The following is a 26,711-nucleotide window of genomic DNA, read 5'->3' as shown; positions in this document are numbered from 1 at the left end:
CGATTCGATTACACCCTATCTGGGATAGTTTAAACAAGTTTTATGTACCACTGAATTAATTAATAAAACAACCGCGGGATTTTGGGTATGAACTGTTATTCAATTAGGGCCCACTCATTTTCATTGGGCAGCTTCGCAGCGTTTCAAGGTGTAACCCAAATTAGCAACTCAATCGAGGGCAGCCCAACCAGACTCCCATAAACAGTGACACAGGAAACTTCTAATTGGTAAGTTGCAAGAGAACTCAATAACCATCATCGCAGCAGATTCTACCACCACCCGATAAATAAAGCTGTGTTACAGTGCAACGCTCCCTACTGTACCTTCGTCTTCAACCTCTTCCCTAGGGTTTAACGTTCAAAATTTCTGCAACTCAATCGAAAATGACGTCTCCCAACCACCTCGATGACGTAAGAATTCCTCTGTTTATTTAGTTTTTTTTGGCCTTTCCGCATCAATTTCTTTTTTCTTGTCTTAAATTAATATAAGAACAAAATGCAGGACGATGATTTTGGTGGTGATTTTTCCTCAAAGCGTTCAGGTATTAATTTCTGGTCATTTTTATGAGCAAATGGATATTTTTATTGTTATTTAAGATGTTGTGAATGTGATTCAGGGGCTAAGAGAAGCTTCACGGATCTCGACGATGATGAAGATGATTTTTTTGGCTCCAAGAAGGTAGATTTTCCTTATTTACTAGTCTGAGTTTTCGATTTGTTAAGTCAATTATGTATCCTTACAAAGTTCCAAAAAAAAAAAAAGAAAAAGTTTCCATTTTGTTATTTTAAAGAAGAAAATTTGGATTGTGTAATATTTTCAAGTAAAAAATGCTACTTGGAAAATCATGTATGCTTTGAATTTTTATCTAGTTGTACTTTTGAATTAACAATGTGAGTGTAACGACATTGCTCTCCTGATGCATTGCAATTTTTTGAAATCTCGAGGAAAATGTTTATTTGTACCTAAGATTTGGTAATTTGGTTAATTGGATTTGTCTTCAAATCTTTCTGAGGACTACAATGACGGTAGTTTTGTCTTTATAAGTAAATTTAAGGAAGACTTATTTATAATATTGGTGTAAGACATACTTATTCGTTGCCACAACATTATCTGGTGCCCAATCTTTTCAATTTTTTGTGGGGAGAATATTGGCGTTTTTTTAACTCCATGCCATCATGATAAAGTGATATTAAATTCGTGGTAGCTAAAGAACTAGTGCAATTGGATATTCTTTAGCAAGTAACAAGCTAAAGTTTGTTGGGAAGGTGAAGCTAAGCATGTCAAAGATTGCTTATTGTGTTGTATTGGGCTTTAATGGAGTTTGAATTTGAATATGCAGTTTTCCTTTCTATGTTGTTTTGGCTTTTGGCTTTTGTTAGACTTGATTGAATGTAACCTTTTATTTATTAAGCCAATATGGATTATGTTTTGGATATGGTTCCAGTTAATTGTATATGGTATATATTGATGTTGTCAACGTAATTTGAATTAGGAATGTAAATGTCATCAACTCAAGAATTTGAGTGACAAAATTATAGCCACAGGTGTGGCATTTCATGTAATTGTTTTTCCTTGTTCAGTTATCTTCTTTTGTTTGGTTTAAAGAGTTACCTGCAGTGAAGGCATTTATAGTACTTTCTGTGGTTACTTTATCACATTTTGGTAAAGTATTTCTTGGTATTCCTCCTTTTTGTTGTTCAATTCTTTTTCCCCTGCATATATAAATCTAGTTGAGTGTATATTTTGAAGTAAGCTTGCTAGATGTAACTCGCTAGAAATGTACCTTCCTTTAGTATCCAACCCCTTTTGGAATTCTTTCTGCCAGGCAATGTTTTAGCGTAGTGTATGTAGTTCTTCATGAAGCTTGAGCTTTGTAATCTTACTTTTCACACATCTTTAAAGTTTTTAGATAGTGATTGATTAGTATTTTTTTGAGACATAGGGTAAATTGAAAGCAGAAGAAACTGCACCAGGTGTTGCAACGGGAATGATCTTGTCTCTTCGCGAAAGGTGTGGATTTGATGTCATTTTAAATTTTACCTTCTGAAATTAGCCTATGTAGTTAATATATCTACTCTAAAGTTTTCGTTATCAACTTTGACTTGGACTTTTGAAATTCTTCTTATCCTCTTTGTTCTTTTACTTTTGCAGCTTGCAGAATTGTAAGGATGCTCTTGCAATGTGCCAGGTAATTATCGAATTTGTCTTAGGATTATGCATTTGTTTATTTTTTTCAACAGGCCATCAACTTGAATATAACAAGTCAAACCTTTTGAAACATCTTAATAGTTTTGTTTATGAATTATATATTAGCATTTCCTAGGTAATGGTATCCTTAGTTACACTTGCAATGTTACATTTTACTTTCACTTTCATTGCTTATTGTTTGGGCGTATGATAATACAAGGTACAAAAAGCTTATGGTTTGTCAGCTATAAAGGATGATTTTTGGTGCACAACCTGGTCACTCTTGGCCTTTTTTATTTTTAGGATTGTAATAATATTGCATTTTTTGGTCCTCTATCAACTGTGACTGCTGTTAGCAGTGCAAATGTGTTTGGCAGCCAAATTTTACTTTCTTCTCGTGATAATACATTCAATTGTACAAGATATGCGTTCATCAGGTTTATATGCATGATCCTAATCTATGCATGATCCTAATCTGTGCATTCAGAAACATTCTTGTATTTGCACATGCATATCATCAGGTATGTATATGTCTATGTTTGACTCAGCTTGAATATGAAAATGTATCTTATTGGTAAAGAGGACAGAGATCTGGGTTTGATTGACATTTTGAGGATCTTTTTATTGAAATTTTCTAATATACGCCCTGTTGTAGGTTGTCGTTGCTTACCTTTAAAGTGGCATTGTTTTGGAATTTCAACGATGTTTGGTACTTTGCTTTGATAGACCTTTTGTTCTTTTTTGAAAATTTCCCCTTTTCTCTTTTTTTTTTTTTACCAGGGGGGGGGGGGTGTTGAGTTAATGGTACACAAATGTTTTGTTGGATACTCCTTAAACTAAAGCTTGAATTTCAAATGCTGCTTCTTAGCTCTTGCAAATTCTTAATGGTTTTCCATTCCATGCCATAAATTCAATGAAGCACGTACGGACTGCACACTAGGAAATGACTTTATTCTCAATTTATGATCGGTGGAGCTAATTTGAGTTGTAAAACCCAGTTATCAAGCTGAAGCTTGATTTTGGGCATGAGGCTAGCATTTTTTTTTTTTCAGTTCAAATTGGTTCATTTGAAAATATGGTATTAGGCTTCACTTTACTCTGTTTACCTGCTAGTAATATTTTCCCAAAAAGAAAAATAAAGCAAGTAATTTGTGTTTTGAGTTGAAATAGCATATTTTCTGCAGTTTTATTAAGCAGATCTAATTTGGTTCTTCAGTAACTTCAATGTAATGATAGTATTGGGTGTTTGATTAAGCTCAGTGTAACTCACCAGTACCAGGGTAAAGGATCTTTAAGCTTCTCTGCTTGACTCAAGATACTATTTGAGTTGCTGGAGCTTGACAGGGGGTTGATTCGAGGGAGCTTTTGGATGTTTTAGGTAATGCATGGGTGGAAAGAAGTTTTGGAAGTTGATTTCTGTGGTGATTTTTGATAATTTTGAGTACAGAACACATTTTGCCCCAAACAAAGGGAGACCTGAACCAAGTATAGTTTGACCTTTTCAGATGGCATTAGCTTACCTGGCCACGGCGAGTGATTCTTGGGTTCATCAGGGGAGGATAGGGAAAAGAAAATGTAAAATAAAGAGGAAAAAGGAACAGAGAAATTTACCTTTAATATGTAGACCCATATAAACACTAATTCCCTCAGCCCTCTTTGAAGTCTTATATTTGTTCCCAATACATGAAGACAAAATCAATCTCAGAGGATTTTCTTTAGCAACTTTATCGTTCATGATCGAATGTATCATGATAAACAGATGAGATAACTGATTGGTTGGAATTTGGGTTTGTGGATGAAATCCCCGACCTGTAAATAAAGATTCCATCTACCTGTAAACAAAAAGTAGACCTAATCCTCAGTAATACATCTTGGGAATTAGTCCATCTTACATATTCCTTTCTGGATCCTGGAATACTAAGGGGGTGCTTGGTTGGAGGGTATAGGAATCAAGAATTGGATTGAGTCCCAAAATTGTTGCTTGGCTAATGGGTATGAGTTTTGAAATCTTGGAATGAATCATGAAAAATCAGCCACTCTCAATACCCAACTAAATTGGAGGGTTTTGATGAATCCCACATTTGATTCCAAAATCTTTAAAAAAAAAAAAGCTTTTGGTCCCTTCGCTTCCTCATGTAGCCCTCTCTTCTTGCTCTCCATGTCAACCCAATCTCTCTCTACCTCTTTACCTCCTTGTCACTCATCCTCCCATCCTCCATGGCTGTCACCTCCCTCTTCTTGTCACTCACTTTTCCAATCCTCTATGGCAGCACCGAGGTTCCCACGGCTCTTCCTCTTGACTACCGACCCACTTGTCTTTTTTATTTTTGCTGAAATATAGCTGCTGTGGGAGTCTTCCTTTGTGTTGATGTTTGGGGGATTGAAATTATGCAGGTATATTCCAATTTCTGGTCATAAACTTTGACAAAATCAAATCCAAATCTGCTTCGGCTATCGTTGCGTCACTGGGACTGTTGCTTCTGAAGCTCCATTGTCTTTACCAAAAATTGAATATTGATACTAATTGGTGGTGGTTAGGTGCTGGTTTAATGGGTGTTGTCATGGTTGGGTGCTGGTTCAATGGGATAAGCATTCGAATGAGGAAGAAGAAAGATATGAAAAGAAAAAAGATATTAAAGGTAAAAAATTGATTATTAAATTTGATACCCATTCCTTACCAATATTTACCAAGCACCCCCTTTTGTAATCATATCTTTGGCCAAAACCCATTCTAAGTTTTTTTGTATGATTCCAATTACAATTCTGATTCCTAAGCTTGAACCAAGCGCCCCCTAACATGTACTAAATGCCCTGTCCAAGCCAGTGAACTCGAGACAACAACACAAGCACCCTTTTACTGGGTCCTTGGTCAAGAAAAAAAAAATTTGATGCGGTCTGGAAGCTATATATGTGCTTTGATTGTGAGCCTTACATACTACAAAGGAATTTCATCTAGCTATACATATCCTCTTGAATTGACATGGCAACTACATCATTATACCTTGCCTTGGAAGTCACAACTTTTTATGTCTCTCTAGTTTTCTGTCAAAGTATTTGCTGGGCATTTATTTCCTTATGTATTGTGCTTCAGGCAGATCTTGAAACTGCCAAGTCTGAGATCCAAAAGTGGCATTCTGCATTCCGGAATGAGTCATTTGTACAACCAGGCACAACCCCAGGTACTTTCTCTTGGCTATTTTATTATTTTTGCACTCTTTTGTGTCAGCATTTACTCGGTAGTTTGATGCAAAAGTTGAAAACTTGCTGTCCTAGAATAAGAAATGATAATCATGTGGTCAATGATGTGACAGTATGTCAAGTATGAAGATATAAACCTTTTATGGTGGATCAGCTACTTTTTGCAGTAGTAAATTGATGCATACAGGAAAGGTGCTTTGAGGACATGACACGAGAAAAGTAACACATGAAATGGGTACAAGACTCCAAGGGCCTAATTTGTTTGACAACCATATTGTTTTTTGTTTCTTTGATGGGTTTTAGTCCCTATATATATGTATGCGTTTCATGTGCGTGCACGTGTTTGTGCACACATATTTACATGCACAGACGACAAGCACATGTTTACGTAAATTATCTACGGACAGACAGTACCAATCTTTTACCTTTTATTGTGGTATTTGGCCTAGAATTTTGTTTTCTTGGAGAATTAAAACTGATTAATTTGTCATAAATACATGCATTACTCTGTTATTCTTGTGTTCTTCTCTCTAAAAAGTGAACTTATCTTCTCTGCAGAGCCAAAGATAGTAATAAGTTATCTCCAGAACCTGAGATCCTCTGAGGAGTCTCTGAGGGAGCAGGTTTTTTTGCAAAACTTTATCGTTCATGCTTCATATCTTATATTGTCAGTTATATTATTTATTTTATTGACCTATTACGTGTTTCACTTTCATCAGCTGGAAAAAGCAAAGAAGAAAGAAGCTGCATTTATTGTAACATTTGCAAAACGTGAGCAGGAGATAGCTGAGCTGAAGGTAGAAATATTATTTATCTTTGTTTAGCTGCATTGCACATCCAGCCTGCAAAATTTGTTATTTACAGCGGAATACGTAGAGAAATGTTTCTCTGTGAGGTTGAGAAGACCACAAATAACTTCATGAAATGGAAAAGGACAGGAAGTGTGAAATTGTCTTCTGAATTGATTGTCCTTTCGGTTAAAAGCTGACTTGAGCTCATGTGAGTTTTCTGGAGATATAGGATATTGTGATTAACAGTTGTTTTGGGGAGATCATGAGATTTCTACTCAAGAATCATGCTAGCTTATGTTTGTAGATTTTGGCTATAACCTTCATTTGATTTGAAGAATAACTCATTTGCTGCCTTTTAGAATTTGCATAGCCTCATCCATTACAGTTGTACATATTATGAAGAATATAGAAGAAAGGATTATGGAAGAGAGTATCCTTTTCTTCTGTTAAATTCATTTCTGTGAACTTTTCTGAAGTTTTGAAAAAGTGGCCACTGCATTGCTTCTTTAATTTTATTTATATTTTTTCCTTTTCATGAGTTCTCATCTCTTTATGTTTCTCACAATTGAGCCACTCCCTCAAAAAAAAAAAAAAAAGGAAAAAAATGGCCATACAGAATTTAAATGTCCCTGGAAAATTTCCAAGAGGTTATATCAAGGTCAGCTCAAGGAGTTTTCTTTGAACTAGTATAACAAGAATATTGATATTGTTGATTGGATTCACCAAAGAGTCCTTCCATTTTTTTATATCATGGTAAAACTGTTCTTGTGCCTATTTTCCTTTGCAAAGTTATAATTTCTGGTGATTCTCTGTAACATTATTATGTGTGCTTCTTTGAAATGAATTTTCAGTCAGCTGTTAGGGATTTGAGAGCTCAACAAAAGCCACCATCAATGCAGGTATGTGCCAAGGCACTGGAGCTTTACCTTATCAGCATTGACTAGTAGAAATGGTTTTATTTCCAACTTACATGAAAGGAAAGTTTTTTATATTTGGTGTAGTTGGACTTTCCAGTGTCTGCCTTCTAGCATTTGTCAATTTCATATCAGTTGCATTACACATAACTAACTTGCAAAGTTCACTTAGGAATTTTCTTTTTGTAGTAGTAATTTGTAAATCTAAAGCAACTGATATTCTTCATTTATATGTGCAAGAAAACCTTTTTATGTGGAAAAGTGGGGAAAAACCTTTCTTGTGAGGAATCAGAACTTTGGTAGAGACGAGTTGGGGCCTGGACCTCAGAGATTTAGAGCATGCGGCAAAAAGCCATGGTCTTTTACATCTTTTTGTTGCTATATGTGCAGTTAAAATCTATGTTGTTGTTTGTTTTATCTTCTATTTAGGTCCAGCCTCTTTCAATATGTAATTGAGTACTTTCTACACTTTGCCTTGTTGGAAATCTTCCAGCCTTTCTGCTTCGTTGGGGGCTTAAGAAGAAGACTACAAGTGTTATAAGTAGGTAGATCCGTGTCTGACATGCATGCTGGTAGCAAGGAAGAGAAATATATATTTTGAAGATAAAAGAGGGAGAGGGGGGTGGTTTCTGGGATGATGCATCTGCAGGCTACATTATGAGTCCCTGTTGTCTCTCTGTTTTGGGTACTTTTGCCTGTGCTTAGTTCGGTGTTTGATATTTGATGACAGGCAAGGAAGTTACTCTTAGACCCGGCAATACATGAAGAATTCACACGATTGAAGGTGTGTTCTTAACACTTTCTTAAATGTTTATAATAAGTCTTGATTTACTTTCTACTTCTTGTAGCTACCTAGTATTGTTTGGCCTTCTAACTTTTAACTACTTTGATGCTAGAATTTGGTAGAGGAGAAGGATAAAAAGGTGAAAGAATTGCAAGACAATGTTGCAGCAGTCAATTTTACCCCACAGAGCAAGATGGGAAAGATGTTGATGGCCAAGTGCCGGACTTTGCAGGAGGAAAATGAGGAGATTGGGAACCAAGCTAATGAAGGAAAGGTACTCGGGTTTTATTTATCAGATTGTTAACCAGCATGGTAGATTCTGAACAGATTAGAATACGAAGTGGATTATATGTTATAGTTGAGCTATCATTTTTGTTGTCAACTAGATTGGCTAGTATTATGGATGCCCCTGCAGACTTATTCCCTAATTTGTATATCCATGTAGGCTCACCTGTGTCAGATGTCACGTAAGATTTTGTATTGTCTTTAATGATAATTCTGCATTTCTTCACATGGCAGATACATGAATTATCAATGAAACTTGCTCTGCAGAAATCTCAAAATGCAGAACTCAAAAGTCAATTTGAAGGTGCCATTTTATTTTCTCTTGCATTTTAAGTGTTTTTTGTTTTATGTTGCTATTGAACATATTTGCTTTTGATACTCTTGTTTGGCCTCTAGGGCAAAGCCTACAAGTAAAATGGTTGTGAGATTTACTTTCTACTCTAGAGTTCAGAGGCTGGTGTTTCTGGTATAGTCTGTGACTTGAGTTGAACCTGTTGAGGCTATCGGTGAGTAGTATGTTGGTCATCAAGCAATTCCTAAGACCAGGAAACATTGTGTTTTATGTAAGAGAATGGTAGGTTAGGCTCTAATTACTTTCCCCTGACAAGTAAATCTGGCAATGCATGGAGAGCAGTCTAGCAAGATTATTTGATTTTATAACTGAAAGAGAATCAATTGCTTATGATTCAGATTGTCCTTAAACAGGTTTGAAGACTTCTTAGCATACAAGAACTGTAGTATAAATTGGTCCAGAAGATTCATTTCTAGCTGACATTCCATTCACCTTCTTGTCGTTGTCAGTACTTTGAAGGACCTAAGCGTGACTAGATTTCTTTTTATGTGTGACACGTAGCCAGATAGTTGCTTGCTTGTTCCATTAATGTAGCTTCATATAGCCAGTCCAACTATCTTTTTCTTACGTGTAGAGTGTAACCAGATAGTTTCATGACCATGAGCTATCAGATGAGTTTAAATGCCACTCTATTATGTTCAAAATACCTTCTTTTGCCTAAAATTCAGATAATTTGAGCTGGAGTTAGTGATACAATTTGTTTTCCTCTATATGAAATGAACTGTAAAGTTAATGATACTGTTCATGATATGAGATTTGCTAAGGTTTTTAGTTGTCATTTCTTCTTTGCATCTTGTTTCCATGGAAGCCACTCGGTGTTGATTGCATTTCTTAGAAAATAGAAGCTCAAATTTTGTGTTGTCTACTGCCACAGAATTAGTTTTGGGTGTCATGTTTTTTAATTTATATTGGGCTTTGTTCTCACATGCAGGGTTATGCAAGCAAATGGATGGATTCACCAATGATGTGGATAGATCAAATGAAATGGTATTTTCCTATCATAGATGCCTTTATATTGCATCTGTTGCACTAGAGCCCATTTGACCTTGATGCTCAGGTTGCTACTATTGGTTTCTGGGTGTGCTCTTTTGATCTGTTTGCGGAGGTTTTTTTTTTTTTTTTGGTTGTTTGGGGGGGGGGGGGGGGGGGGATGGAGGAGGATAAGGGAGAGGGGAAGGTAGGAGAAGGTGGAGAAGAAGGAAGGAGAGGAGGGGGTGGCAGTGGAAGGGTGGAGGTGGTGGTGGGTTTTTTTATTTATTAAGAAGAACTTGAGTATTTTTGGGTGTTTTTAGCAACTATTGTAAATATAAACTTTCTTTCTAAAACAGGCAAAAAACTCATCTGCCAAAGAGACCGTATATGCTTGATCATGTTTGGTCTCTACCCCCAGCCCAAGGACATAAGCGACCAGAAAAAATCAAGCAGTGTTGGGTGTTTCTGTTCATTGCACTTGAAATCTTGAAGTACCCACTTTTTTCTTGCCAAAATTATACATCACATCCTACCTCAACATGATAAAAGCTGTATGCTTTGGAACTTTGATTCCTTTGATTATTCATAGGATTCAAACTTCTGATTTATGACAATACGGGTCTTGCTTCTATAGGCTTTCAGTTGTAGTTTATAAAAAGGTTGTGATTTCATCCTGAAATATGATTAGTAGGATCCTATCTCTTTGGTTTGTATAAATTCAGAGTCTAGGTCATTCATAGTAGTTTTGTGTGGGTTGTGAACATATCTGGATTTCCAAATTAGTATGGTGGAGTTTTCATATGCTGTTAATGACTAGTGCCTGTTGGCTGCTTTGAGGGCTTTGCGACTTTGAGATGAAGGAACTTGTTGCAATTAAGAGAAGTATCTTCATGAGAAAACTTGGGAACTGCTTTAGATATGCTTAACTTTTAAAATCTTCTCTTATTGATGGGAAATTCAAACTGGTCCTTCCATTCTTGGATGTTCACCTTAAATTTTACATGTGGAGTTAACGGTAGTGTAGAATCTCACCAAATTGAATAAACAATAAAAGTGGCTCAAACATATGTAAGATTTCTGATATTTTGTTCATTGTAGTTGCAGGAATTCATGGATTAGATGTTTTGTTTGCAGTTGCTGTTTGATGTGAAGCTTTGATCTTTTATGAGCTTTAGAAAGCTGTACTCTGCCACTAGTGATCGTCTCCTTTGCTCTTAAATTGTAGCAGTACATCTTTTTAATTTTTTTTTAATTCCGTCTTGGTTGCAGAAATCAACTTAAGACTTGATAGGCCTGTCCTCATATGTGAGATACTAGCCCCAAACCTACGAGAAAACAATGGTACAAGTGTATGAGAAAAAAGGAAATTGTGTTGGTACAAAATTTCACAGATTTTAGAGTGTCGTGCTCTAGATATCTTGGGAAATTAGAAACTTGTTTACTTATTCAATGTTACATTGACTTGCTATGAGTATGAACTGTAAGTTGTGAACTTGATAGTTGAACTCATCTGCCACCAGACATAAGTTGTGATAAAGTTATTTCGAGGGTCTTCTGTGCGCTTGTCAACAATTGCTATAATAAAATCAGATGAAGCAAAATTAGTTGCTGGATCTCAATGCCGTATCCTATATATATATTTTTTATTGCAGGTGCTTTTGTTGCAAGAGAAGCTTGAAGAGAGGGATGATGAGATTACTAGGCTGAAGCAGGAACTGCAGCAGAGAAGCATCATGGACATTGAGAAGACTGAATTACCTGTTGATGAGAATCCCGGTGATGAGTGAATGCTGTCAGGCGATGCAGAGACTTAGAAATATTAGTCTGGCTTTATTCTTTAGATATTGCTTTTTCCTTGTATGTAGTTTGTACGTTAATTTGATTTTTAATCTTTATCTGGTCAAAAGATTTCCGAACTTAGTCCTCCCCTTAGCGTTTGAAAAAAAAAAAGAGAATATTTACCCAAGTAGGATCAGATCAAGAGAGAGATTTTGGATGCCAAGAATCGCTTGGTATCAGAGGGATGAAATTAGATTGATGTTGTAGTTGCGGCTTTTGTTCGATAACGTGTGGTGTGAAGGAATCGGGTTTTTTTTGGTTTCTGAAACAAGATGCGTGCCAACGTGGCCAGAATGATAACATCGTGTACGTAGAATTTCTAGCAGTTCACTGGCTCCGCACATTTTTTTACTTTCTACTTTTCCTGGTTTTGGATTATGCAACATCCTCATCTTGACTGTTGGAAATATGTTTTTGCTTTGAGTTCATTCTAATCTCATAGAAGTTTGGAATCCCCTACTTGATTCTTGACTGTTTTGGAATGTTACTAGTTTTTCGAATACCTTTTGCAGAATCATGAAAAACTCAACACCTAGAGAGAAAAATACGCAGTCAAGAATCATTCTGTATTGAGTAGCTTTACATGAGTATCTTGGCCACGCAGAATATAAATTTTTAAGGCCTATCTTTCATTCATTCATCATAGAAGCTAGCCAATATCGAAATTCTAGATATAGATATTACAAGAACACTGGTTCTATTTATCTTCCTTACATTGAAATATTTCAAGTTGTTCAAGTATCTTCCCAAGAACTTGAGATGAGATGATAATTTATTGACTGAACAGTACAACACTGGGGAAAAAAGGGTCAAGAGCTAGGATATTGATGATCTTTCTTTCTTTCATCTTCCACTTCCCGGACTTGACGTGAGATAAAAATTTATTAACTTAACAGTTAAAGACCGAAGAAAAAAGGTCTGGAACTGTTCTTGATGACCTTTCTTTCAACATCCACTTCCGCTGTACAAGAACTTTTTTCTGCTATCATCCCAACCCAATCCTGCATTTCCTTTGTTGCCAATTGCCTGCAACGGCTCCACAAGACCCTTAGTGCTTTTGCCAAGTGTCTCCCCCTGGAAAAAAAAATGATAAGCCAACAATACAATGTAAAAGTGTGAGATAAAACTGCAAAAATTATGATGGAACTCAAGTTGTACAGCTGTTTCATCAACAAAATTTTTGATGCTAGCTGTTATGTAGACCGCTATCTCTGGCACCCCACTCAACATATGATTAATCACTGACTTTTCTCATTGCAGAAAGAGATCTCTGTTGTAGCTGCAATTTGGGCATCTTTCCAATTATTTGAAGAAAATAAATGCTGCCTCCGTCAAAATTTTTCTTTTGCCTTGTTGCCATGATTTTTAGCTGATCAGGTTGGTTGCATTTGTAGGATTAGAAATTCGAAAACCAGGCATGTCACAAGTTAGTTTACCTCCTTCCAGCCCATGTTCTCCAGAAGTCGCCTTGCATAGCTGCCTGCCCCAAACGAAATATTCAGGGATTCAGCTGCAGCTTCTTCTGGACAAGCCGAAGTGGGAGATGATGGAGCTGAGTCAGCATCATTTGGTGCCTTCTTTTGCCCAGGACCAACACCAAAACCACCATGTAAAGTTCTTCTCTCAGCAGCCCTGTCCCTATATGCATATTGTTGCTTCGCCTACAAGAGTAATACAAAAGTTAAAAAACCAATTAAGCAGATAGAGTCATAATGATGACGCATAATAGATGAACAAATTAAGAGGAATATACCACTGTTCCTAACGCCAACTTGTAAATACCAAATTGTAAGTTGCATGAAATCAAGTTGTAAATACAAAATTGTAAGTTGCATGAAAAGGCTTATGTGTGCTAAAATCACCTTCTTTAGCACATGAGGATGCTCTGATGGTGAAGAAGCTTCCTCAAAAGCACCAGGTCCAACAATCCTTGGAAGTTGTTGGATTTCACTATTAAGTGAAAGTGGTGGAAATCCCCAATCTCTTGTCGGGTTTGATGAATCGTAAGTCAATACAGATGCCAAGTATTGTGAGCTAGGTCTCTTCAGTCTATATATCTGGCCTAAGAAGAGGAAAGAGCATAAGCAAAGACCATGTTTTTTAATCAAGAATTGGAAATCGAAAAGTTGAAACATATTTCGTAAACCCCTCAAAATGAAAATCAGACAATGCAGATAAAAGAATTAATATTAAGTCCTAACTTTCAGGACTCACACATGCTCCAGAGTTTTCATTTACTACAAATCCTCCCAAAAAGGATTTTTTTTTGTTGGACACGTGAAAAGGGCATGCTCTCATTTGCTTCAAATAAGATGAGTTCAGCTATCTGTCAAGCTAAAAGCATTTTTAACGTGATCTCAAAGTAAATGGCCTTTATGTAACTTATTTCCAGTTGAACAAAGCTAATTCTGAAAAGTACACATTGACGTGCTTTTTCAGAACAAATTCTTTACACTACAAATATTTGAAGCTACAAATGCACGTTAAATTTGCAAATGTGCTTTTTCAAGTAATAGTTATTTTAGGTAAACATTTGTAAGACAAGGTCCAAGAATAAAAGGTCCAGTCACTTGTTTGCTTATTCATTTCTAGAAAGCATAAGGAGTCATCAAGTAAATATGTCAGAGCTCAATCACCACTCTATGAGCTAAGTTGCTTCTTGTTACATGGTATGGTAGGATACCTGTATAACAATGGCTAACATTGAAAAACCTACAACAGCCTAAAAGGGGGATAATCCATTAACTTATCATTCTAGGAACTGATTGAGCAATACGGTGAAACAGAAGGAGAAGAAAGAAAAATTCTGCTTAGATCTTTACGCCTTTAAACAGAATCATTGCTTGCAATCAATTTTGTATTTTCCATATCAACAACATCAAGGCATTAGATCTTTACACCTTTAAACAGAATCATTGCTTGCAATCAATTTTGTATTTTCCATATCAACAACATCAAGGCATTATAACAAGTCAAATCCGTTCCAAAGGATTTTCTTTTCTCCCTGTGGACATTCAAGAAAATAATTTCATCGGCAAACCTGATGTAACTCGAATGAGATCACGATGAGCTTCACGAATTGGAGCAGTCTTTAGTCGGATGCCACCTGATGGTACTGATGGATGAAGCTTGGAGGAGCTTTTTACCAGTCTTCCAACCAACTTGGCAATTGAATGTTTTCCACCTTTGCTGGTTCTGGTCTCTCTGATCATTTTCCAATCCCACAAATCGACCATTTGGATATCTAGAGCCAATTCTTCATAAGGCTCAGTGACTTGACCATACTGTGCTCGCCAGTTATCTTCTTCCCAAGAGGCACCTGTGCAAAATATTATCACTTTGAAAATAAATGCATCTTTTCCAAATCAAAAGACATTTATTTGATTTACCAACAAAGTTTTCAGTTGCCACTGTACACTCAAAGTTTCAAGAGACCGCCTTTTTACTGCCAACCATCACACCAGCTAAAAATCCCACAAGAGGAGGGGAAAAAAAGAAGGCACAAATGCAATTCAAGAGGAAATTACACTATATCAGCCAAAAAACAGGATTCTAGATCATAAAACAAAGGATGTTGGTATAAACTTCAAAGATCTCAGAGTTTCCTCCTCTGATTGATGCTCAGTCACTAAACTTTATGAAGAAAATTTTGTTGAGAAGAAAGTACATGATCTTTTTTTACGTCTCAAGATATGCTTTCAAAAATTACTTTCTTTTTTCCTTATTATCATTTCTTGAGAGAGAGAGAGAGAGAGAGAAGGGGGGGGGGGGGGGAACAGCAGCAATAGGAGTGGGGAAACAAGAAGATTGGTTTGTTTAAAGAGGCGTTTCTTCTAAAGTTTAGATGTTATATGAACCTTCATCAGTGATGTTTCTGCTCGAATCGATTGAACCAAGGTCATCTGGAATCCATTCACCTTCTTCTAGTTCATAAGCATCATTCTGTCCTGCACCAGACAAAGCAGACTTGTTTAAGTTCTGCTTTAAGAGTACAACTCAAGCTTTAAATAAGTTCAATAATTTTTATGAACCACTTGCTGTCATATCTAAGGCATCTATATCATTAGTCATTGAATCCATGGTGATGTCAGATGCAGTGCTGGCAGCTTGGTTCGGATACCCAGATAAATAAAGATCAATTAGTGTATCTTCAAGCCTGTTGAAAAATATTACAGCTGTTAGCCTAACAAGACGATTTCAACATCTGAAACAACAAACAACGGCTGAACTTGCACACCATTCTGATGGTGGAGGTGGACCTTCCAGATGATTGTTGACACACTGAAAGTCATCTGTTCATAAACACGTCAAATGAAAAAGCTAGTCAACAATAACATCCACAAAGCATCAACATGTAAAATTACCACACTAGGAGTTTAACAATGAACATCAGCACAGCCTAGGGCCGGTGATATTTTGCATGATCACAAATGATTGTGGCCAGTATCATAATCTGCACGCATTGGCTACTTGCGATTTTCTCAAATTCATTTCAGCGGTAATCAAGTCAAAGAGGAACAAATTTGAAGTCAAACTGCAAAGCACCCCATCAATCTGGAGCATTACATGTCGCACAGGAATGAAAATTATGTCTACTTTCGGAATTTCTTGTTTTTACAGCAAAATGGAAAAAGAATATAGCCAGTAATGCAAAATAGAACCACATATAACAAAATAGAGAACAGAACAAAGAAAGTTAGCAAGATTATGAGTACTATTATTAATTCTTAAGAAGAGTTTTTTCTTAGACCACTTCTATACTGGTTACATGACAGCAGAAAATCTATCTTATCAATCTAATTTTAGCCAGTCTAGGTTGACTGTTCTCCTGGCAAGTCTGCTTAATCTTACATCTTGAAAGAAATGAAAGTAAGAGACTTTTGAATTATATTATGAGGAAAAAGGCCACTTTTGCATCACTTCATAGATTAAACTCCAGATCAATTATTTATTTATTTATTTATTCTACAATCCTATTCCACAATCACCATTAGACAAACAACGGTTAATGGTGTTCAATCTCTGGTTAGCACAAACAAGCCAGGTTTTTCTAGGTGTAAGCTTAGCTTATTACCTGAAATTAGTTTAGTTACGAAGATGGAGCCCATCATATGAAATTTTCTAGATCCTTTCTTACCACTCATTTATGAGATTCCATCACAAATAAGCTTTAATTTCTTCGTAAGTATCTAAACTGTATGGGAAAAAAAAACTACTCATTATTGAATCATTCACATGTAACCATCAATCAAGTAATAGTTTCACCGGCCATCATGTATCATCATTCATCAGAAGATTCTGGATTTACAAGCTTAGTGATTCACCCGTGGTGCATTCATCAGAAACTGTTCCAAGCCTTTCAGCTAGGCCTTCTCCATCTTTATCACCATCTACAGGCATGCATTGGTTATCTACATCAAATTTATCAGAATCCGTCCTTTCATAATTATTGGAAGCTTTACACTGCTCAACCTGGAAAAGAAAAAAACCATTAGGATCACAATCCAAATCTGGCTAGACAACTGATGGAAAAAAAAATGTCAAACTAACAAAGAAAATGACCAAAACCAAATCAAAATCAAAATTTACCGGATTCAAATCTGAATTGAGAAGCACATAATTTCCATCTTCAAATTTGTAATACAGACCATCTCTACTGCTATAGTACCAGCCTTCTTGTGGATTAAAATAAAAACCGGTGCTGCATCAGAACAACAAGAACTTATCAGAGCAAAAAATAGATCCTAATCCCATTAGAAACTCTTACTCCAATAGCATAAAACAAAAGCTAGCCTTCACTATTTAATTGCTAAAAATAATTAAAAACATCATTAATGCAAGAATTAGGTGGAGAATTCAGCAGGGTACTTGTTAATTCTGCCTTAAATTAGCACTGCATATACCCTTATATCAAAAAATTAAACAGAATTGTTTCGATTAGTCTCAATTTCACACGAAAAATGACATCGGGGGAGTTTCTAAACTTGTAAAAATATTCACAGACATCAACAATGGAAGAATCACGTCAGTTATCACAAACCCTAAATAACATTTTGTACAAAAAAAAAAATAAACGCAAAAATATGAAAAAAAAAGAAGAGAAATATAATAATTCAGAATTGAGAAAGAGCTGAGTGAAACCTGGAGTGATAATAAAGCTGAGAGTTTTCATCCCATTCGAACTTCGAACTAGTATTGTTCTCCTCTCCTCCTTCTTGTTGGAATTCGTTGATTCCCGCCATTTACAGTTGCTTATTGCCGCCGCCTCTGAAATCTACTAGTACTGTACAAGAATTTATCTAGCAGGCAGAACACGTGGCAAGCACTTGCCTCATACTCTTTTTTTTTTTCCCCCCTTTTGTTTTCTCTTTTTTTTTTTTCACGTTAAGTGCTTTTATTTGATTGTATTTGCCGAAATGCCAAAATTGGAAGGAGACGGGGAGGCGGGCGGTGTATGTGGGAGGTCGGGGGAGGTCTTACATGGGATATATCAATCATAAAACTAGAAATAAAACAAAACTTAGAGCTACTTTTTATGGACCCTTTGAATATTTTTCCTTTTAAATTATTATTACTGCAATTTGGCTCTTTTCTTTGTCTTCATTTTTTGTTTTTTATATCATATTTTCCTTTTTCCTTTTGATATTGTGGTTGAGAAACAGACGTCGTTGGAAATAAAGTGGATTAACATTGATTAATATTAGGCATGACAAATTATCTTGACAATTGAGGATAAGTGAAAACTACTGTTAATCCTCTTTAAAAAGTGAAAAAAAATTACCTCGAGAACTATGTATTGTTCCTTAATGTTTTTTTTTTCTTTTGTTCTGTTTTGGTCATTCACTTTCATGGGGTAATTTTATATCTGCCCTTCATCTATTTTCTTCTTTTCATCTGTGTCCTTAATTTTGAGTGCTTTTTCTATAGGTGGCATGATCCTCATGAACAAATTTATTAATTTTAAGAGAATTGAACATAGAATTTGGATATATTCACGTTGTGTTATCAAATATAAACATGATATCAATCGATAGATCAAACATGGATTTGAGTCATTTCACCCACAAATGGGTTCGGCATCAAGAGTCTGTGGGAATCAAGATTGAAATTTGAATAGTGCATTGAACAATAGTTTCATGCCTTCTCTATACAATAATCCGTGACCAGTAAATCTCACATGCTAAGGTATTTATTTTTAAAAGTCGGAGTAATTTTAATTGAAAGAAATAATTGTGAGTAGACAAAAGTTAAAGTGCATACAACAGCTGTTTAATTTTATTCCAAAAAAGAAGGTGGTAATGGAAGTTGATCGATTGAGAAAATTTAAAGTCTTTGTTTTGCAAAAGCTAAAACAACTTTTTCTTTTTTAAACATAGGGCATGACTTTAGAATGAAAAGATTAATAAGTCCAAACCATGATTAAGGCCCTGTTTGATAATTTAATTCAACACTTAAATTTAATAGATTCAGATCTTTACATATTTATACCGTTTGATACCCAAAAATTAAACATTTGAGCTAATTAAGTAATACTGAATTTCTTAGGCAAAACTTGCTTCCAAAATTAAGTGATAAGCTATTCACTTATCACTGAATGTGATATGTACTCAAATGTATTAGATTTAATATTTAATAATTTAATAACTTAATGGATTCAAACTTTAATTTTATTAAACGCATCACATGAAAAAGCTAAGAATGACGAAAAAAGGACATGTAGTTATGGCGGAGGCAACTACTCAACGTTTACAAAATTGGTGATGTAATTGAAAGGATGTCAATTTAGGTAAAGTTTTATTAAAAGATGTTGATATATTGTAAAATTTTTATATTTATTAGTTTTTGTTTTTATTATTTTTTGAGGTCTTCAATATCATCTAATTTTTTTTTCAATTTGATGTCTTTGATATTATCCAAATTTTTTTTTCAATTACATCTAAAAGGCCTTTTAATACCTTTTAATTAAATTACAGGTATTTTCATGTTTTCAAAAAATATATCCCAATGCTTATGCATGGTTTTACACATCTGTATTTTAATCCTGATTGTAATAACCCTTCCTTTTGTTTTAAGTTTATTTTTTAAAAAAAAATTAAGGAATAAATGGCTCCAATAATCCCTCTACTTTAACAACAAATCCTAGTGTCTGTTAGGCCTAGTTTGGGAGTTTTGAAGAGAAAAGAAAGGAAGGAAAGTAGAGAAAAAGACAAAGATATTCAAATTGTTTGAGAATTTAAGAAAGCAATAAAATGATTTTGGACATATTTGGTGTTTGTAATTATGTTTATTGGTGTTCTATGGTCAACTTCGATATTTTGAAAAAGTTTCGAAACTTTGCTTCCACTTTTCCTTCTATTTATCTCCATATTTCGAGACAAAATTCTTTTACCAATATGCCTCTCCATTTCTGTCTGTTTCTTTAATTTTTTTCTCCACTTAAAAACTTCCTAGGTGACTCTCTCTCTCTCTCTCTCTCCAAACTAAGCCCTCTCTCTCTCCATCCAAACTAAGCCTTAGTAAAAGTTGAGGAACTTTTGCTAGAAATTGAAAACAATAGACACATTCATTGTTAGGATAAATCTTTTATGCACTAATACAATGGCCTTTGTCATTTTTTTTCTTTTCCTTTTTTTTCCCTCTGGTTTTGAAAGATTCCTTATCCAAATCTAAAGCAATTAACCTTTTTCCAATCAAGTAAGGTGCCTCACTAAATATTAAACACTAAGAGATTAAAGAGATAAGGAATCTTTTCTAAAGGAATAAACAGGAGGCAAATAAAAGAGTGTGTAAGATGATTGTTGTTTTCTATAGGACTGAATCTCCAGAATAAAAAAAAATTCTCAGAAACTGAATCTACTTTTCTTCCTCCAACTCTGGGAAGTACTCGTTCGTGCGGGTTAATTCCACTTTATCCCCCCAAACTTTGGACGATTACCCACTTCAGTCTCTAAACTTCAAAATGGGATACTTAAGTCCCTAAACTTATAACTACCTCCCACTTAAGGAAAATTGTTAACAAATCCTGAATGCCATTGGTGGTCGAAGTGTCCCATTTTATGAGGGTTTAGGGATTTAAGTGTTCAATTTTATAAGTTTAGGGACTTAAGTGGGAGGTATTTATAAGTTTAGAGATTTAAGTGTCCCATTTTGAAGTTTAGGGACTGAAGTGGGCAATCGTCCAAAGTTTGGGGGGACAAAGTGGAATTAACCCCGTTCGTGCAAAGATCTTTGCAAGTGATTAGAAATATATAAAAATAATATATATATATATATATATATAGAATATATATAACATGGGCGTAATCTATATTTTTTGACCGGAATAATAGAGTATCGAGTACCTAGTAATACGTAGTTTGAGTACCTGCGGATATCTACCTTGCTCCGCCTATATAATTTTATTTTTATTTATATAACACAAGATACAATTTTTTTGAGACAAGTAAGTAATTTCTTCTAGCAAATTGCATATCAATTGTGAGAAGTTATAATTTGTCTATAAGATTCATTAGTAAAGGTCACGATCTTATTTTTATTTTTATGACAATAGAGTTTAGTTGATCTGGAATGTATTAAAAAAAGGTAATAATTATCATACTTTATATTTTTCGTGTAACGTTTTTATTTTATTGAATTCATTACGCCTAATTTATAAAATAAAATTCATGCTTGGTTCAAAAGCATATGATTAATAACAATAGAAATTGAGGAACATTTTGAACTTTTAATTGAGTTGTAAGGGAGATTTGACAATGAATTTTGGTGTAATTTTATTAATTTTTTATGCTTTTATTTTTTTTCAAATATTTTTTTCAATGCTTATTTGCATGCAAGGGATATTGTGTATATAAAATCTGTGTTGATTGTTGGATCAACATATGAAATATAAGATGAAAATGGTTCATCATTCTTTATGTAATTTTTATTTGAATGATGGCAGGGACTAGACTGTAGGAAGGATATTCAACAATCCCGTAATGGATGTAGTAAAGATAAAGGAAAAAACAATGACAAGCTCATCCAGTGTGCGCACGCCCACCTTTAGCCAGTTGGTAGCCAAGATCACCATCCTTTGATCTATTTCGAAGAAGGCATTATGTATAGTAGTGTATATAACAAAGAAATATGTGGTGGGTAGCTACTTCTAGTTCAATGTTTTTTGTCTTCTATACATGTCAATTTAGTTAATAACAAGGAAATGATAGTGGTATTCCAAAAAAAAAAAAAAGTTTCAACACTTCACCTCTCTTTTATATTGGCTAAACTAACAAATACGTCCTTAAACTTTTATTTAAATTACAACACTATCCTTACTATAATTTCTTGTTGCTTCTCGTCCTTTTTTTTTTTTTTTCCCCATAGCCACCAGCCACAAGCCACTGCATCAATCAACCTTGCCATTGCAAATTGATTCTATAACTTTGAATATCCTGATAACCCAAAAATTCAATCCACCTTTGCTTGATTCATTTCCTAATTGATTGAAATAAGCTAAATTAGTGAAATTTGGCAATAGTAGTTTTTGTTTTGGTGTGAGGTTGGGCTAGCTATGACTCACTGATGGTAAAATTTGGAAGGGGTTCTACGATAGAGGCAGAAACTATAAAAGTTTAAAGAGCAGGCAATTCGAAATTTGGAATAGAGGAAGAAAGAACTTTGGAAAGGTAACCTTGTAAGTGTTAGGGGCATATCTATCAGTTTAATTAATATGAAAGGCTTTTTTTTTGGAGTGCTAATATCATTTACTTAATATTAATGTGGTAAGAAAAATTACATTTTGCATTTATTAATTTCTATCTGATATTGGCAAAATGATGGTCATGAACTCCTTACTTTCTATCTTCTGTGCATTCCATATATGCCGAAAGGGTTAATGCTCTTATAACAAAGAAATTAACATTTGCCCACTGCCTATTAGTACTTTGTTTGGATCCTTCAAATTCACTTTTGAGTTTAGTATCTGATATTGTCATAATTAGTTCTTTCAAATTTTGAGTAAATCTAACCCAAAGGGCCAATTGCAAAAAAATATAAAAATTAAAAGAGTTGGCTAATTTCCTCAGATAATGACACCACCTCTGTGTTTCTTTTTATTTTTGATGTTTCTAATACAACTCAAACTGAAAAAAGGAACTATTAGAAGCATATTGCTTTCATTCCTGGAGGACCAATAGAAGATGCCTGGAAAATACCACATTTATTACAAAATGTTCTGACCTAAAGCAATCAATCTGGAGATAAATTGTAGTAAATCCATTCAGTAGTTCTCGGGTTAAATTCGCGTGCCTGGTGACCTTCAATTATCTGCCACCAACAATAGTTCGAGCAGATAGGATGGTCTCTGTCGTGGACATAGGCATCAAAATAGTACCATTGGGGATCAGAATCAAACAACACGCCGCACCAAAACAATGTCGTCCCCCAAATATTGGGTATAAATTCCCAGTTGTAAAATTTCCCGAATTCAAGAACGTGGTAGCCAAGATCATCATTCTTTGATCTGCAATGCAGACTGATTGTTTTTCTTTGCTCATTCATGATCTGCACGTGTACTGGTGCACAAATGCATAATGTTCCAAGAACTGATAGAAGCAGAATGATGGAGCAAAAAGATGCACTAATGTACTTCATCTCTGGCGGAGATAAGAATGTGTTTAAGTTTTGAGAACATGGGACTATATAGTAATTTAGTGTGCGATGAAGAAAAAGATTTTGGCTAGCTGCCACTCATTAAATGTTTGAGTTGATATTCTTTTGACGGGAAAATTTATACATTCAGATTGTTTGTTACTTAATTTGGACTCTAAGAATTTACAATTGTATTTAATGTACAATGTTGTCGATATGATAACTATGAACTTTCGTACTTTCACTCTTTTCTTTTTCTATTATGCCAAAAGTGTAATGCTCTTATGTCAAAAAAATTTAACATTTAGTGGCTGGCTGCTGCTCATTAAATGTTTGAGTTAACATTCTTGTGACGTGAAAATTTATATTTTTAGATTGTTTGTTACTTGGTTTGAACTCTAAAAATTTACAATTGTATTTAATGTGCGATGTTGTCGATATGATAACTATGAACTTTTATAGTGCAATGCTCTTACATCAAAAAAATTAACATTTTGTGGCTAGCCACTACTGATTAAATGTTCTTGTGACGTAAAAATTTACTATGTTTTTAGATTGTTTGTTACTTGGTTTGGAGATTTGGAATTTACAATTGTATTTAATGTGCGATATTATTGATATAGTAACTATGAACTTTTGTACTTTCACTCTTTTCTTTTTCTATAATGCCAAATGTGTAATGTTCTTATGTCAAAAAAATTAACATTTTGTGGCTAGCTACTACTGATTAAATGTTTGAGTTAATATTCTTGTAACGTGAAAATTTACTATATTTTTAGATTGTTTATTACTTGGTTTGGACTCTTGGAATTTACAATTGTATATAATGTCCGATGTTGTTGATATGGTAACCATGATATTTCGTACTTTCGCTCTTTTCTTTTTCCACTATGACAAAAGTGATATCCTCTTATTTCAAAGAAATTATAATTACTTTGTTGATTGTTTGTTAGCAATTAGTTTGAACGATATTTTGTGATTGTTTGATAGCAATTAGTTTGACTCTTGAAATCTACATTTTTTACTTGATTTTTAATATTGTCAGAATGACAGTCACAAACTCCTTATTATTACTGATGATGAGGCCTTTGCTTAGTGGTTAAGGTTGAGACTTTTAAAATTATTATTTAAGGCTTTGTTTAGAGTGCTAATATCATTTGCCTAATATTATTGTGACAAGAAAATTTAGATTTTCCCATTACTTGTTAATTCGGATTCTTAAAATTCACCTTTTGCATTCATTTATTACTATCTTATATTGGCAAAATGATGGTTATGAACTCCTTACTTTCTACCTTTTGTGTCTTCCATATATGCCAACAGGGTTAATGCTCTTATTACAAAGAAATTAACATTTGGCCACTGTCCATAAGTACTTTGTTTGTCTAAATTCTCATTGCTGCTACCTTGACTCCCTTTTGTCATAGCGTAGTGGGATGCGTATTTTGTTACTCCTTGTTGGGTTCGTTGAAAAACTTAGAAGGTGCCAATTTTTCCTTTTCTTTCCTAGCTTGATTTCCTTAGATACTAGCCCATGATTTGCCAAAAAAAAAAAAGTTTAAATATCATTTAACTCGCATCATGAACGCAATTTTTAAATATATTTTATTTCACATATATCACACCACAAAAAGTGTTATAACATTATTTTAAATAATTTTTTTTTTCAAATAATCTCCTACCCAAACACACCCGATCCTCCATGTTTCTTTTTATTTTTGATGTTCTTATACAACTCAAACTGCAAAAAGGAACTATTAGAAACATAGTAAACTTCATTCCTGGAGCACCATTGGGAGATGCCCGGAAAATACATTTATTGCAAAGTGTTCTCTAAAGCAATCATTTTGGAGTTAAATTGTAGTAAATCCATTCACCAGTTGGCCCATCATATTGACGTGCCTGGTGATCTTCAATTATCTCCCACCAACAATGGTTCAAGTTACATCTGATAAAGTCTCTATGGTAGATATATGCATCAAAATGGTACCATTTGGGATCAGAATCAAACAACACGTCGCAAAAAAACAATGTTCTTCCAAAAATATTGGGTACAAATTTCCAGTTGTAAGATTGCTGGAATTCAAGAGTGTGGTGGCCAAGATCATCATTCTTTGATTGGCAATGCAGAGTGATTGCTTTTCCGAGCCTATTCTTGATATGCATGTATGTTTCTATACGAGTGCATGATGTTCCAAAAACTAACAGCAGCAGAATGATGGAGCAAAAGGATGCACTAATGCACTTCATCTCTGGAGATAAGATTTGAGTTTAACTTGAGAACAAGGGACTATATATACTAATTTGGTTCGTGATGAAGAAAATGATTGTGGCTAGATGCCACTCACTAAATGTTTGAGTTTATATTCCTGCGACGTGAAAATTTATAGTTTTAGATTGTTGGTTACCTAGTTTAAACTCTTGGAATTTACATTTGTATTTATTGTGGAGGTTGTTGATGTGACAATTATGAACTTTTGTACTTTCACTCTTTTCTTTTTCCATTTTGCCAAAAGTGTAATGCTTTTATGTCAAAGAAATTGATATTTTTGTGGCTAGCTGCTACTCATTAAACATTTGAGTTAATATTCTCGTGACGTGAAATTTTATATTTTTAGATTGTTTGTTACTTAGTTTGGCTCTTAGAATTTGTATTTGTATTTAATGTGTGATGTTGTCGATTTGGTAACTATGAACTTTTGTACTTTTACTTTTTTTCTTTTTCCATTATGCCAATAGTGTAATGCTCTTTTGTCAAAGAAATTAACATTCAGTCATTATTTGTTAGTAATTAGTTTGGACTCTTGAAATTTACTTTTTTCACTTGATTTTTAATATCGTCACAGTGATAGGTATGAACTCTTTATTGTTACTAATGATCTCTTAGCCTAATAATTAAGGTTGAAACCTTGGACATTATAGATTTAAATTTTACAGTGTGTGAGCATCTTTTCCCACTTTAGTGGGTCTCCTTTAATCTCTTTCATGTACATAAATCCTTCCTATCAATCTTTTCTGTCACTTCTACAAATGCCAAAAAATTTTCGTGCTTTTATGAGAAAGAAATATTTATTCTTTGCTTGTTTGCTATTTAGTTTAGATCCTTGAAATTCACTTTTTGTATTTGACAATGATAGTTACAAACTCCTCATATTTACCAATGAATTTGCTTGTAACCACAAAGAATCTAATAAATGACAAATTTCATGGTTGTCCTTGCAAGACTGGTGAAAAAAAAAGTAAAAGGGTGCAATTCTTTTCTTTTCTCTTTTTCCACCTCAATATCTCAAATAATTAAAGACACCATCTCCATGTTTACAATCATTTTTATATTCCTACCATTATTCAAAATATAATAGAGGAATTAATTAGAAACATTATTAATTTTTTTCTCATATGCAATTTAAATTTGTCTGAAATAGGTATTCATCATACAAACCAAATGGTCTTTAAAGCAATCTATGTGAACTAATATAGAAGTGCTCCCAATAGCCACTGTGATGATTTTATCCGAATAAGGAGTGATGTTCGAGCATCATCCTTGAGCTCTGCAACTTGCGTTTATAATAGTCCTTGCTTTCAACATAGGCATCAAAATGGAACCATACAGGATCGAGATCCATCTAGACATCATAGTTGCATAATGTTGTGCCCCCAAATATTAGGACCAAATATCCAAGTATATTGAGTTCCATTTTCCATAACGTGGTAGCCAAGATCGTCATCCTTATATTGGCAATGAAGACTAATAGTTTTTCTTA

General features: G+C 34.4%; 2 protein-coding genes across 3 annotated transcripts; one reads left to right on the top strand and one right to left on the bottom strand.

Moving 5' to 3' along the window:
- The first annotated feature begins 287 nt into the window (after positions 1–287).
- Positions 288–11,671, top strand: LOC113767990 (FKBP12-interacting protein of 37 kDa). The gene is made up of 14 exons (XM_027312200.1): positions 288–410; positions 502–541; positions 617–678; positions 1,943–2,010; positions 2,152–2,188; positions 5,279–5,366; positions 5,944–6,008; positions 6,105–6,182; positions 7,028–7,075; positions 7,821–7,874; positions 7,987–8,148; positions 8,394–8,463; positions 9,443–9,498; positions 11,136–11,671. Exons 1-14 carry the CDS (start codon positions 384–386, stop codon positions 11,268–11,270), a joined length of 990 nt encoding a protein of 329 aa, XP_027168001.1. The 5' UTR covers positions 288–383; the 3' UTR covers positions 11,271–11,671.
- A 259-nt stretch (positions 11,672–11,930) lies between these two features.
- On the bottom strand, positions 11,931–17,615 carry LOC113767428. 2 transcript variants are annotated; one of them, XM_027311524.1, is made up of 10 exons: positions 17,464–17,615; positions 16,912–17,023; positions 16,647–16,794; positions 15,560–15,614; positions 15,354–15,478; positions 15,180–15,269; positions 14,363–14,641; positions 13,185–13,384; positions 12,759–12,983; positions 11,931–12,396 (listed from the first exon to the last, which is right to left on the bottom strand). In XM_027311524.1, exons 1-10 carry the CDS (start codon positions 17,562–17,564, stop codon positions 12,268–12,270), a joined length of 1,464 nt encoding a protein of 487 aa, XP_027167325.1. In that variant the 5' UTR covers positions 17,565–17,615; the 3' UTR covers positions 11,931–12,267. The 2 variants fall into 2 exon arrangements, with proteins under 2 accessions (XP_027167325.1, XP_027167327.1); XM_027311526.1 differs by having other exon boundaries at positions 15,357–15,478.
- Between the last annotated feature and the right edge of the window lie 9,096 nt (positions 17,616–26,711).

Source organism: Coffea eugenioides, chromosome 4 (assembly GCF_003713205.1).
Source record: "Coffea eugenioides isolate CCC68of chromosome 4, Ceug_1.0, whole genome shotgun sequence".
Lineage (NCBI taxonomy): Eukaryota > Viridiplantae > Streptophyta > Magnoliopsida > Gentianales > Rubiaceae > Coffea > Coffea eugenioides.
This window is presented reverse-complemented; position numbering and strand designations above follow the sequence as displayed.